This window comes from Scyliorhinus torazame, chromosome 4 (assembly GCF_047496885.1).
Source record: "Scyliorhinus torazame isolate Kashiwa2021f chromosome 4, sScyTor2.1, whole genome shotgun sequence".
Classification (NCBI taxonomy): Eukaryota; Metazoa; Chordata; class Chondrichthyes; order Carcharhiniformes; family Scyliorhinidae; genus Scyliorhinus; species Scyliorhinus torazame.
In genome coordinates, this window is record NC_092710.1 from 135,609,539 (window position 1) to 135,624,288 (window position 14,750).

The 14,750-nt window shown below is 43.8% G+C and overlaps 1 protein-coding gene across 6 annotated transcripts in view; it reads right to left on the reverse strand.

Annotated features, from left to right (window-relative positions):
• Positions 1-496: 496 nt before the first annotated feature.
• Positions 497-14,750, reverse strand: part of fbxo25 (F-box protein 25) — a 55,629-nt gene continuing 41,375 nt past the window's right edge. For 2 of the 6 annotated variants that reach the window (XM_072498646.1, XM_072498643.1), the window contains exons 7-10: positions 12,625-12,807; positions 8,576-8,719; positions 2,538-2,564; positions 497-1,408 (exon numbers count right to left, since the gene is read on the reverse strand). In XM_072498646.1, coding sequence (XP_072354747.1) covers positions 1,319-1,408; positions 2,538-2,564; positions 8,576-8,719; positions 12,625-12,807 — 444 coding nt within the window. In that variant the 3' untranslated portion in view covers positions 497-1,318. Of the gene's footprint in view, positions 1,409-2,537; positions 2,565-7,467; positions 7,712-8,565; positions 8,720-12,624; positions 12,808-14,750 lie in introns of all 6 variants that reach the window. The other 4 variants (XM_072498647.1, XM_072498644.1, XR_011940669.1 and 1 more) reach the window with 3 other exon arrangements.

Genomic DNA, 14,750 nt, shown 5'->3' on the forward strand with positions numbered 1-14,750 from the left:
ATCTCCTACAGAGGAGATGATTCAGCAGGATGTTGCCTAGGATGGAGCATCTGAGCTATAAGGAGACTGGATAGGCTTGGATTGTTTTCTTCAGAGCAAAGAAGGTTGAGGGGGATATGATTGAGGTGATTAAGATTATGAGGGGTTTGGACAGGATAAACAGGAAGCAGCTGCCCCCCCCCCCCCCCCTCCTAGGTTGAGAGATCAATCACAAGGGGTCATAGTTTTAGAATCAGGCAGGAGATTCAGAGGGGATTTGAGGAAAAAAACTTCACTCGGAGGGCGGTCCCTGGGAAGGTAGTGGAGGCTGTAAACCTCAACCTGTAAAAAAGCACTTAAAACACCATCGCATTCAAGGATATGGGACAAGTGCTCGTAAATGGGACTGGCGCTAAATATGGGATAATTGTCGGTGCAGTCTCGATGGGCCAAAGGGCTTTTTCTGCCCTGTACGAATCGATGACTCTAGTAATATACAAATTAATAGATTAAACAATTGGGGACCAAATTATTTTATTTCCTCCTCTCTTCCCAAATATCCACAGAGTACAAGCAATGCATTCCTGTTTTCACCAACTTACATATTTAATACTTTGGGAGTTCTTTTTCATATTAAAAAACAATTTTATATTCTGCATTTTAAGCTTGTTACAATATAGCATTTGCTTTCAGCAAGTCTCTTATCTCAGCATCACAGGTAGCTGGAATGATTATTTTATAAAATAATGTACATCTGCAATATATTTTTGAAAAAACCTTAAATATCACAATTTGAAGCAATGACATGGTTTTATCCTATCCATGTGGAGACATCTTAAAGAATAATGATCATACATAATGCTTTGTAGGGGCCAATGTTCTGTTCAAAAGAGAGTTTAGAAACAGAAAACAAAGTGCTTTCTTTGTTTTAAAAGATAGTGCACTAGATTATACATTTTGTATCAATCTCTCAATAGATTTTAACATGTTGTTATAAAAAGGTGCTAAAACAATTATTTCAGTAAGTAAATTATATTTCAGGCTAAATTTCAGTGCAAAATATTTATTTAAACTTAACAAGCTGTAACATTATTGAAGCTTTTAAATCAAGAATGAACTCCATGCAAACATCTGTAGGAGCTAGATTACTTTTGTATTTTATAGAAACAAATCTACATGATTTTTTTCCTGATGTAGGCAATGTTTATATGTTGCTTTTATTTTAAAATTAATTAAAGAACAAATGTATTGCACAAGAATGAAAAGCACCAAAGTGCTCTCCTACAAAAAAAAAAAAGGGGGCCATCTAAAATTAAATTTTAAAGCACGAATAGTTCCATTAGAACTTAAAAAGGTCTATGAAGTGCTGAGGTGACACTGGTGTAGAGCAGGTTTCAGGATTGTTGGCTGTACATGGATGTCCTGTATCCTAATAAAAAGGAAAAATAACAAATTAATACAAAATGTTGAAAGTGCCTTTATGACTGATTACACTATCAAAATTCTTGCAGCAGGATTCTCCGTTCCCGAGACTAAGCGTTGACGCCGGGGCAGGATTCGTGGACTTCCATAACAGCAAAACTGCCACTGCACCTGGACTGATGCAGCAACTGTTAAGGGGCTAGCATCAGCACCACATGGAACACAATCAATTCCAATGAGAAACGGTGTGGAATTCGCTGGGTCCGTGATTGACACTCGAGAGGCTGACAAGCTGTATTTGCATATACAAACTTCCCACTAACCACATACACCATCCCAGCCAACCAAATGGCACTGGTTGTGCTGGAGAGGACCCATTCCACTGATGGGTCGGCTGGGGCCAGCAGGCACCTGGGGACACCCATACGACCAGTGGCCCTAAGTTCACAGTCAGCAGTCAGCGGCGTGCGCAGCTGCATGGCTGCCTTGCAGGCCACGGCAATAGTGTTCGTGCCCGTCCACCCCAACTCCACAGCTCACCTCCTGGCCAACCCCCGCTACTCCCTCCGGTACTGGCAGAAGCCCCCTGGCCAGCAGTATGAATGTTAGCAAACTATGACGATGTTGGACACTTTCCGTACCCTCTCTCTTCCCCCTCAGCAGCCATAGCACCTGGTCACAATTTTTAAAAGCACAATGAACCTTGTAATTGGGAAGTCACCCGGGTGGAGGTGGAGAATCGCTGAGGCCCCGGAGAATACCAGATTAGGCCCGCTGATAATGTGCCAAGGGTGTTTACTGTACCCGCAGAGTGCAAAGCATTGACGCCGCTGTCGAGGCACTGGAAAATTGAGATTTGGCATGAAACCAGCACCTGCCACTATTTCACCGTCAAATCAGATTCTCCACCCAATTGAGTTTCTGGATTCTAGCGTCAGCCAACGGAGAATCCCACCCTTACTAATTACATGTTAGTTACTTCTCAAACGTCAAACATAATATATCTTTATGGAAAATACGAGAGTAATTTTACAATCCAGCCCTTGCTAACTGGGGTATCAAAAAATGACTGCTACCTTTATTTACCTAATTAACTGAATCAGTTAGAATTCAAGGACGTATATGTTTCAAAATACCTTGAATAATAAAGCAAGATGGTAGTCCTTTGAGATCAAGGAAGAAGGAGCAGGAGGGGTAAGCATGAAGGACAAAAGGAAGAAAAAAGATAAATAGGAACAATTAAAATAGAGATAAGGATTTTCCAACCAAGAGGCAGAATCATACAGCACAAAAGAGGCCCTTTGGCCCATCGCGTTTGCACAGACAAAACTACACTGCTCCCCCCCTGTCCAATGAGTTTGCATCGCCAAAACTACACTAATTCCCCTCTTTCCAGCACTTGGCCCATAGCAAAGAACAAAGAACAAAACTGCACAGGAACAGGTCCTCCAAGCCTGTACTGGTCATGATACCACCCTTGACCAAAACCCTCAACGTTTCCTAGTGCCGTATGCCATGACGGAAAAAGGCAAGTGCCCCGTATCCTTACCTGCCCTATTAACCTGTCCTGCCAACTTCAGAGTTCTGTGGACAATGATTCCCAAGATCACTTTGACCCTGAGAATCCTACTATCCGACCATTCATTGAGTACCCTCTTTTCTTGTTATTCCTTCCAAAGTGCATCACTTCACACTTTTCAGGGTTAAATTCCATCTGCCGCGGAGCTGTCCATCTGACCAACCTGTCTGCACCTTCGGCAACCCAAGGCCTCCTTCGTCATTATTAACTATCCTGTCAATCTCTTGTATCATGTGCAAATTTGTTAGCTATGACCTCCGTCTGACAAAGCTATGCGAACTAGGTCTGATCAAACCTTGCCTCACCAGTGGAGATTCATTTTATCCTTCAGATTTTTTTCCAACAGTTTCTCTACCACTGATTGGAGACTCACTGGTTTATCGCTACCACTCTTCTTGAAAAGTGGAACCACATTTGCTGTTCTCCAAACATTTGGCACCTCCCAGGTGGCCAGAGAGGAATTAAAAATTTGGGTCAGAGCCCCTGTAATTCCCTCCCTTGTGTTATGGGCCAGGGTTTAGAGAACCCCAAAGTATATCATGGAATTCACCTGACCCACGACTTTTACTAGATTGTGGTATGGGGAGCACATGGCCACTCTACAGGTGTGGTGCAACAGAAATTTAAAAAACAATTTTTAAAGCAAAACAATGTTTATTCTATGAACTCAGTTAACCTTTTTAAAACATAGTGAACATCTTAGCAACCATCAATTCAAATATACCCCACAAAGACTATAACACTCTTAAGTAATCCTTAAACTTTCCTTTGAACATCCATAAGACAAAAAACCTTTTAACAGAAGCACATCAGGTTTAAAATCTCTACTGAGAACAGTTATCACTCTGAATTCACCAAATGATCTAGAGATAGTCTTCAGATGGCAGAGAGATCAAAATTACATCTTTTTTTGGCTGGCTTCAGCTCCAACACTAAAACGAAACCAAAAACAGATACACCCAAGCTTTTCCTCAAAGCTAAACTAAAACGCAGAACCAGAGCTCAGCTCCACCCACACTCTGACATCACTGCAGCCACTTGAGCAGACAAACGTTTCTTAAGTGACATTCCCATGACATTTGCCTCACAGCAGTCTGGGATACAACTCATCCAGACCGTACCTGGGATTTGTTCACTTAAGCCTGCCAAAACCTCCTCACTCCCTATGTCAAATTACTCGAACCTTACAGTCCCTCTCCCAGAGTTCTGTACCTATATCCTCCTTCTCCTGAGTGAAAGCAGATGTGAAGTACTCGTTTAACACCCCATCAAATTTCCTGCAGCTCCACACAGATTGCCCCTTGGTCCCTAATGGGCACAACTCTTTCCCTAGTTATCCTTTTAATGTACTTCTACAATATCTTGGGATTCTCCTAATTTTATCCACCAGTACTTTTTCATGCCCCCTCTTTGTTCTCCTAATTGCTTTCTTAGCTCACCCTGTACTTTCTATTCCCCACCTAATTATCCTTTCCAGTGAACCGTTCTTAACTAAAAATTCTGTTCTGTAATATCACTCTTAATTAATGAAATGATAAACAATTAAATTGCACAATAGTGTGCGTGATATTATCGCCAATTTGTTAAGATTGTGGAATAACTTTATTTTCACTCATTATATAGCTTGGGGAAAGCACGGTAGCACAGTGATTAGCACAGTTGCTTCACAGCTCCAGGGTCCCAGGTTCAATTCCTGGCTTGGGTCACTGTCTGTGCGGAGTCTGCACGTTCTACCTGTGTCTGCGTGGGTTTCCTCTGGGTGCTCCGATTTCCTCCCACAGTCCAAAGATGTCCCGGTTAGGTGGATTGGCCATGCTAAATTCCCCTTAGTGTCAAAAGGTTCGGTGGTGTTATTGGGTTACGGGGATAAGGTGGAGGTGTGGGCATAGGTAGGGTGCTCTTTCCAAGGGCCAGTGCAGACTTGATGGGCCGAATGGCACTGTAAATCCTATGATAATTCTATGATTAGAGATACTCACAAATATAAACAATTAGAGATGCTGGCTTTCTTGCTGTACAGAACAGATAGGTGCACAATACTGGTGCTTCATGTTTCTAATTCAATAATTGGGAAGCATGAACAAAATGAAAATACACTAATTTTCAAACTATAATGGTGAGCATTATGGCTTTGAGGAGAATCAGCAAGCTTCAACCTTTCCACAGGTTATAGGAAAAAACCTGACAGCACAATATTTTAAATTGATGTATCCATACACAAATGTTTACAAATAAATATTAATCATTTACAGTAAGTTTAGAACATGGGGGCGATTTTGAGTCCACTCTCTGAATCCGTGAGAAAGTCTGCGCAGGCTCAAAATCTGGAGAAGCAAAGTGATTCTCTTCCCGAGAACTATTTTAATACATTAGCATGTCATTAGCGAACACACTCTCCATACCTCTCTTCCCCACCCCCTCATGGAATATTCACCTGGCACCTTACAATAGGTTTACATAAAAGTGAATCTGGCGGCCTCACCTCCGAGGGGAATATTGGAGGTTAGTACTCAGAAATTCGTGACTCCCCAGGCTCTTCACCGCTCAGGGTGGATTGGAGAGGACGTGGGTGACACTGATAAGTTCAACTCAGGGCCAGGGGTTAGTCTCTCATTCTCGATAAGGGTGTGGGGATCACCAGCAGGCCTTACCTTTCATTTACTCAGGCAAAGACACCAGGGCCATGGGTTTCACCCATTTAGCTGGCATGCCCAGAGAGTAGGATTTCATAGACTGCACCCACATGGCCCTGCAGTCTCCATGCCATCATACACCATTTATGAACCACAAGAGATACCATTCCCTCAACGTCCAGTCTGTGAACTCACAATGAGAATCATGGAGGTGTACGCCCACTTCTCTGAACATTTACATCTTGGGGTGCTTGCAGATCCCAGACATCTTTGAGGGAGAGCAGATTTTGGAGGGATAGCTCCTTGGGGACAGGGATACCTAGTAAGGAGGTGGCTGATTATGTTAGTGAGAAGGCCACAAACACCTGCAGAGACTCGCTACAACAAGGCACATTCTTCAACATGCATGCATGCTAGTGGAGGTGATCAGACAGTTGAAGATACGGTTCTTGTGCCTGGACTGGTTGAGGGGTGCCCTCCAGCACAGCCCCCACAAGGTGTCCCACTTTATTGTGGTCTGTTGCTCTCTCCACGACTTGGCACTGCAGAGGGGAGACCACTTGGACCCGGAGGAGAGCCACATTTTCTCAGGAGGATGAAAGCGGCGAGGAGCAACCCGCAGGAGGAGGAGGAGGAACGACCTTGGGCCATGGCCCGGTTGGACTGTTGAGTTAGGGAAGACTCAGTCTCTTGGTTTGGGGACGAGGGGAGAGGAAATTTCCATTTGAGGGGACTGTCACCTCTATATTAGTGTTTGATTCCACAGACTGAACATTAAAACTATTGGTTGGACTCTGCAGGAGGATGATGATGACTTGCATGGATGGCAGAAGCATGTTCCTCTTGTCCTCAGAGGTATATCTGCCCGATACAGCTGAATGCATCATGCCAAGGAACAGGCTTATCATGGGGTTCAGAGATGCGGGATACACCCCCTTCAATGTCAGGGGTCCTGGTGTGTTCTTCCACCGAGGTGGGCAGCCCCTCTGCATCAACCCGTGGCATTATCATCACTGCCGGAGTGACTGCTAGGAGAGGCCCGAGCTTTGATGCCAGGGGGAGGGGATGGTTGCCAGCAGCGGAACATCTTTAATGAATCAGTGTGGGAGGTGGGAGAGACATTCGCTGACACTCGCGCACCGCACAGGGATGCAGTGCCAAGTGTGCACAGTGGTTTGCAGATCTTGGGGCCCATGAAATGACAGGGTGGAAGATCTGGTGGCAAACAAAGGGATATTTCTTATAAGTGCTATATTACAGTGGTGCCCCATCTTAATTAGCTCATGATTACCTGTGCCCACAATGTGCCACAGTTCTTTATTCTTCCTCATTTTTTCCCCCAATAAAACAGTTTACTTTCTCTATTACCTTCCCATTGGGCGGGGTATCCCGATGGTGTGAGGCTGCCCCGCAATGGGAAACCCCATTGACCGGTCGGCGTAACAGAAAATTCCGCCAGCGGGGTGAGGCAGAAATGTGGGGCGTGGCGTGGCGGAGAATCCCGCCCTCTGTCTTTGAACCCTTTTTTGTTTAGCATTCCGCTGTATAACTATAATATCCTTGATCAATTCTCCCATTACCCCAAAACCCCAAACCATTCATTTTCTTTTCTATACCTCTCCAGAATACATTGCAGCCAGTATTACATTCCTCAAGTTGAAGTCAGATCTTTGTTATAGGCACAATATCTGTAGCTCAACCATCTGTATGCAACTCTCCTACCACCAACACGCGTGTTTCACCACCACGCTGCTTTGCTTTTTTTCTCCATTCACATTCTGTTCTTGTTACACTATTCTTTGTTCTATTGCAATTTGTCCGTCTTAGTTTTCTATGCATCAGGTCATTACTCACTGCTGCGGTGTCTTTAAACCAACTCCCATAGTATCAGTTGGCCTTGTGAAGGCGTTACTGGTCTCGGTCCGCTTGGTTTTTATAAGTCTCTTCCACCCTGGGATTGGTCCCAATGCCCCACAAATCTGAAGCCTTCTTTCCTGTTCAACCATGCATTCACGCCTGACTGATTATCTCCAATGTGGAGCACAATTTCTGGTTGTTCTCCATGCAGAATATCCTGCACTCAGTGATGTATTTTACCCTGGAATGACACAGAACACCAGTATTTATGGATACCGCAGTCCAAGGGATCTTTGCCTTCCTGTTCCTGCAGGTCTTTCTGGTGGTCACCCACTCCCTCTTCCCTGTGAATTATTTGTAGCTTGCGGGGTGACCACCTCCTGTCAGCATGCTCTCAGCTTCCTCTATGTACAAGATGATGCCAGCTACGCTTCAAACTCAAATTCTGAGTTTGAGCAGTTGACTGCACTTCCTGCATGGTGGTTTTGCAAGTATCCTTGAGGAGTTCCCACATGGCACAGAATGTACCCGACAGGTCCCAGCTGTACTGCCATGTAGCCAACAATTATTTTTTAATACCTTTAAAGCAAAACTAACTTAACACACCACAAACACAATCTCTAACCATTAAACTAAAGTACCTGAACAGTAACCATCAAACACTCAGAGCAAGACATATTATACAATGTCTCAGATCTCCTGAAGGTTATGATGTTCCTTTTTCAGTTTCACCTCCTTTTCGGTACTCTCAGCTGCTCAGAGTGCTGTTTTTATGTCTCAGAGCAGAAAACTCTTACCATATCAAAAGGTAAGTTTCAAATGGTATGAAATCAGTCCAAAACAAAACGTTCAAACGTGATGCAATCAAATAGCTACATTTATGGAGTTTAATTACATACTGGAGAAAAATGCATTGTCTGATGTATACATATAATACTGTTCAGCTATCTATTATTGGTACTTAAAATGACAAATAGAGAGGTTTAGTTCTACCACAAATTGAACATGAGTGCAAATGGGTGAAGTGTTAAAAAAATACAATCAATCAATCACATTAGAAATGGGAGACAATTTTCATGTGGACTTGGTACTGACATCAAATTACCTTCCAGAATAAAATACTGCAATGGCGACAGAACTGCAGGGCATCTCCATATTGTTCCTTCTTTGGACAATATTTTTGTAGTGTGAAATACATTAGTTTCCAGTCGACACAGCCCTTCTCGGTCAGAATCAGGTGCCTGCAGAACTGCAAAAGGGCATCAGATACAAAGTTTGGCTAACTTTATATTTAAAACATTTCACTTAAACTAGTTAATTCAGAAGATCTTTGTGACAAAAACAATTTTGTGTCTTTTCTCCTTCAACAATGATATTTCATGCAAGTAATGGAATAAAATATTTAACGTGAATTTGTAATATTATATGGCTACAAGTAAATGGGTGTGCGAGTAGAAGGGGATTTGCCAAACAACAGTCTGTAAACCTTTTGAGTGTAGATGATGAAGGTTGTGCGACTGATATGCAGGCAGACTTCCAAAGGGCAATTGATAAAGTACCATACAATAAGCCTGCCAGCCAGTTTGAAGGAATAACAGGGACAGTGGCAGCATAAGTTAGTGCTGCAAGTTTCATCCAACTTGAAGGTTTAATTTCCACAAAAAGATAGTGGGATAATTAGTTTTAGGTAATGATGGCTAGCCTGAAATCAGGACCCATGAATAGAAGGCCTCTTGCAACAGTAGGAATGCAACTATTACATACTTAAGACAACCATAGTACAAAGCTGCATTAAGATTTGCATATAGCCTTGCTTGATTAAGATACTTGCTGAAGTTCAGGTAAATCCTAAATTACAAATGCTGGTTTTACGGAAAGTGATTGGGTTGTAAACTGACAATTACGCATGCTGTGGCATAGTTGGCTGCTCCCCTCAACCACAGGAAATCACTTATTACCTATGGTTCCCAAAAGACAGTCTCCAAATTTTACATCCTCATCATTGCCTATTACAAAGAAATATGTTTCACTTGCAATTTTAAAGAAAGTGGAAATATTACATCATTTGGATGGAGGTTAACAGCAAGCTAACTCAGAGAATATGGCATCAGATTCACCCCTGTGTATGACTTAAAGGCTAAGGAGCAGCAAAAAAGTTCTACAATGAAACAAAGTCCAATAAAGCAGGTTTGAAATGAAAATACGCAAGGCAACTGATTGACCCAGAATTAGACAATGTTGTGTTAGCCAAGCCACTTTTGGACCTTGATAATGAAGGCGGCTATGCAATTTTCGGAGCAGATGGGAATTAAGGAGCCTTGTGAATTCTCCATCAAGTGGCTCAAGAAATTCAACGATAAGACACGTTCTGTGGAATCTTGCGATAACTGGAGAGAAGTGTTCGGCTGATAAAGAAGTGCTGAACAGTGTGCTAAAACTTTCCAAAACTTGTTCAGGAACACAACTGCATTGCTGAACAAATATTCAACACTGATGAGACTTCTTCTTCTTGCATTGCCTGCCTCAAACTATGTCAGCCACAGGAGATGAAAAGCAGGCACCAGGAGTTAATGTAACAAAGGATTGAGTCACTGATGCTGTTTGGGAATGCCACAGGATTTAAATCAAACCTCTGTAGTCAGTCAGTAGGCCAGCCCGCGGAAAGTGTGCCCATCCTCGCACATTAAAATAAATTAAGCATTTACCAGTGACGTATAAAAGCAGCAAAAATTCATGAATGACTCAAGAAATTTACCAAGAATGGTTTGACTATGGATGTGGTTTGCCAAATAAAAAACGCTTTCGCGCATTTGGCTTACTTGAAGATTACAAAGCCATTGACGTTTTGTACAATTGTAGAGCACATCCCGATGCAGAAATGCTGATCAATGGAATCATTGCTATTTTTCTCCCACCAAACGTTACCAGCTTGATACAACCAATGGATCAAAGAGTTAAGCACAGTGAAGAACTTGTATCAGAATAAATTTATGGAATAGCTGACCAATAGTGAAGGCAAGGCTGGTGACATTGATGCCTTCTGCAAATCATACACCAAAGAGTCGGAATTTGATTTTGCTGCCCCATGGGATTGGCGTTTCCCCAGAAACCATTCAGGAATGGTGGAAGAAACTGTGGCCAGCAGTTGTGTTTGAAAATAATCTCGAGCCAGCAGACTTTAAAGGTTTTGGCATGACGAAAAAAGTGACACATGCAATAGAAGAACTAGCGCAGAACTCTTCACTGATAAAGAATGTCTCTAATAAAGCACTGGAAAAATGGATTAGTGTCGATGATGATGCCCCTTTTATACATATAATGACCGATGAAGAAATAGTTGTGTCCCATTCTTAATCCTAAAAAAGTGACAGAAGACTCAGACGATGAGACTGAAATTGAAGAATTCATTTAGTGATGCTCTAGATTGAAGAATTCATTTAGTGATGCTCTAGATGCTGTGAAAACTCTATTGCGAAACAATTATTCCCAGTAGCAAGTTATGTCAAATGTACAAATTAGAATGTAAAATTTATGACAAACTTAAAATCAATGAAGCAACTCTACAGCACGGGAGCATAGTGGATAGCACAATTGCTTCACAGCTCCAGGGTCCCAGGTTCGATTACGACTTGGGTCACTGTCTGTGCAGAGTCTGCACATCCTCCCAGTGTGTGCGTGGGTTTCCTCCGGGTGCTCCGGTTTCCTCCCACAGTCCAAAGATGTGCAGGTTAGGTGGATTGGCCATGATAAATTGCCCTTAGTGTCCAAAATTGCCCTTAGTGTTGGGTGGGGTTACTGGGTTATGGGGATAGGGTGGAGGTGTTGATCTTGGGTAGGGTGCTCTTTCCAAGAGCCGGTGCAGACTCGATGGGCTGAATGGCCTCCTTCTGCATTGTAAATTCTATGATCTATGACCTGTTCACAAGAGTTTCTAAACAGTGAGGGCCTATTAACTGCACCCTGACACCAACAGCTGAGATGCCCAGTTGCACCTCGACACCAACACTCCACACGGCAACACTATTTCCCACACCCAGATGTGCATTCTCGCTCACAAAAAGAGAATGAACTGCTGGATATAATGGACTCTGATGCATCCAATGCCAGCCAGTAACTGGCAAGTACTATAATTTCAAAATAGATATGCTGCAGCATTAATAAAAGTTTCAGTACACTGTAATAATTTGTAGATTTTCCTTCTGGTGGCGCAGTGCTTGGCACCTGTGTCACATCACGTTCCGTGACTCAACCGACACTCGTGTGGCACCACAACTTCAAGTACTTTACTACCAAATAGTGGTGCAATGATGTACAAAAATGTTAGTGTTTTACATAATATGTCTGGAAATGATGGGCAGGTACTTACTGTATGTATTATTTTATGAATTATTTTAATAATATTTATTGTCACAAGTAGACTTACATTGACATGCAATGAAGTTACTGCGAAAAGGAAAAGTAAAAGTAAAAGCCTCTAGTCGCCACATTCCGGCACCTGTTAGGGTACACAGAGGGAGAAATCAGACTATCCAAATTACCTAACAGTGCGTCTTTCAGGACTTGTGGGAGAAAACCGGAGCACCCGGAGGAAACCCACCTAGACAGAGAAACATGCAGACTCCACACAGACAAAGGACCCAAGCCGTATCATGCAAGGAAAGAAAATCAGAGACATGTTTTCTTCACATCACCTCAGCAAGGCTGGGGACCAGGAATCCCCAAGAATGTCTACCTTGAATGCTCCCAAGTGGATGGAATTGGATTGCAGAATCTAACAGAAGACAGTCAGTCACAGTTCTGATTTTTAAAAATATATATGCATATCTCCATTCTGGGGCCCTGTGGATCACTGACACTGCAACAAAGTACCTCAGTGAAATCCACCCACACTCTTGAGAAGAGGTCATTCTAAATTCATTAGAAACAGCAGGCATCCAACTAAAATATTAGTAGTTGACCCACATGCAAGCTTGATGGAGCTAATGATCAGGAGCCTCATTTTAATATGCATTCTCGGAGTAAAACTGCACTGAGGAATACAATTATATTATTCCAGCACTAGTTCTTTTGATGCTGTTTTCCACACAAATGAATTTAGTTTTATACTTTACTGTATTTCATCAGGTCACATTCTACTTCATCTGACAGACTTACCTGCTTTTCTGCAAAATGGTACTGGCAAAGTTTCTTCCACAGATGTCTATCTTCACTGAGCATGTGCAGAGTTGAAGTCACCTGACCCAAACTGACAATATCCAGGCCATCAGAAAACCTATATAGAATGCTGTTCTGCATGTGAAGTGGAAGATCACTAAGTGTTGCTCCATTATTCATTTGCTGTAAATAAAAAAGAGTGCCATCAACTTCCTGCAAGTGGGAGAAAAGTAGTGCATATTATACCAAATCTATATTGCCAGAACTATAACATACTACACCCATTACACAATTCAGTAGTGTATCCTCCAGGAGTATACCAGAAGACTTTCAGGTTTAGATATATAGTACCCTTCGGGTAATATTCTACCCTCGGGGTAGAATATTCGGCCGTAGTAATTTCGGACCACGCTCCACACTCCATGAACGAGAGGTTGAGATGGGCCAAGCTCAGCGCCCCCCATGGAGGGGGGTCACAGTCCTCCTAGCCAACGGGGTATTTAGCAAAAGAATGTCACAAGCCATCGATGAGAGATGTATCCTGCAACCAAAATTGGCAGGTCTCATCCTCCATGTTTTGGGAGGCACTGAAGGTGGTGTTTTGGGGGGGGGGGAGAAAGAGAGAGAGATAATAGCTTATAGAATTAGGAAGGAAAAGGCGCCTAGGCTACGGCTGATCGACTTGGAAGTGGATCGGCAGTTCTCCATGGTCCCGACCGTGGAGCTGTGGCGGAGAGGAAGAAGCTACAGATGGACTTTGAGCTGCTCTCCAGAGGGAAAACTGTGAACCAGCTCTGCCGGACACCGGCATAGAGCATGGCATGGCATTCTCTGGGCATGGAGACAAGGCCAGCCGTCTACTGGCACACCATCTAAGGCATCAGGCTCCCTCAAGGGAGATAGAAAAGTCTCAGCCCCAGACGAGGTCAACAGGATCTTCAAACTTTTACCGTGGACTGCACATCACAGCTCCTGGACAGGGCCTCAAAAGATAAAACAATTCCTCGACGGACTAGACAAACCAGCTGTGGAAGAGGAATGGACACAAGGACTGGGAGAGATCATGAAATGTCAGCGTGGAACAGTGGTTAGTACTGCTGCCTCACGGCACAGAGGACCCCGGTTCGATCCCGGGTCACTGTCCATGCGGAGTTTGCACATTCTCCCAGTGTCTGCATGGGTCTCCCCCCACAACCCAAAACAATGTGCAAGGTAGGTGGATTGGCCACACTACATTGCCCCTTAATTGGGAGAAAAAAAAAAAATTGATGCATTAATTCCGTGCAATCAGGGGAGGCACAGGGACCGGACAGGTTTCTGGTGGACAAGGAATTTGTCGCAGCACTGATCCCGCAACTGCGGGAGATGTTCAAAGACTTGCTGGCGAGGGCTGTCCTGCCACCCACGCTGACATAAGCCTCGATCTCACAGATCCCCCTCAAAAAAGACAAAAACACGAATGAGTGCCGATCATACAGACCCATCTCACCCGAGCACCAAGCCAAAGTCCTGGCAAAAGCTCTTGCGAGGTGACTGGAGAGCCGCTGGCCAGAAGTGATCGTGGAGATCAGACCGGGTTTGTAAAGGGCAGACAGCTAATGGCGAACATCAGGTGCCTGCTGAATGAGATTATGACTCTACCTGGGATGGGCACACCAGAGGTGATCATCTCCCTCGACCCCGAGAAAGATAGAGTAGAATGGATATATCTCATAAGAGGTGCTTGAATGGTTTGGGTTAGGGTTCACCTCGTAGGTGAAACTACTGTACAGGGCTCCCATGGGGAGGGTACGGACAAACACCACCTGCTCTGAATATTTCTGGCTGCACCAGAGACACGAGGCAGGGGTGCCCATTATCCCCGCTGCTGTTCATACTGGCAATTGAGCCACTGGCCATAGAGCAGCAAAGGATGGACTGGTATTCAGAGAGGAGGCAGGGAGCATAGAGTTTCACTCTATGCAGATAACCTGCTGCTCTAAGTGTCGAACCCCTGGCCAGCATGGGCAGGATAAGGGAACTCCGGAGCCATCGCGGGTTACAAACTCAACCTGAACAAGAGCAAAATCTTCCCGGTAAACTCCCGAGAGGGAGGAACAGAGCTGGAGATACTGCCGTCCAAACTG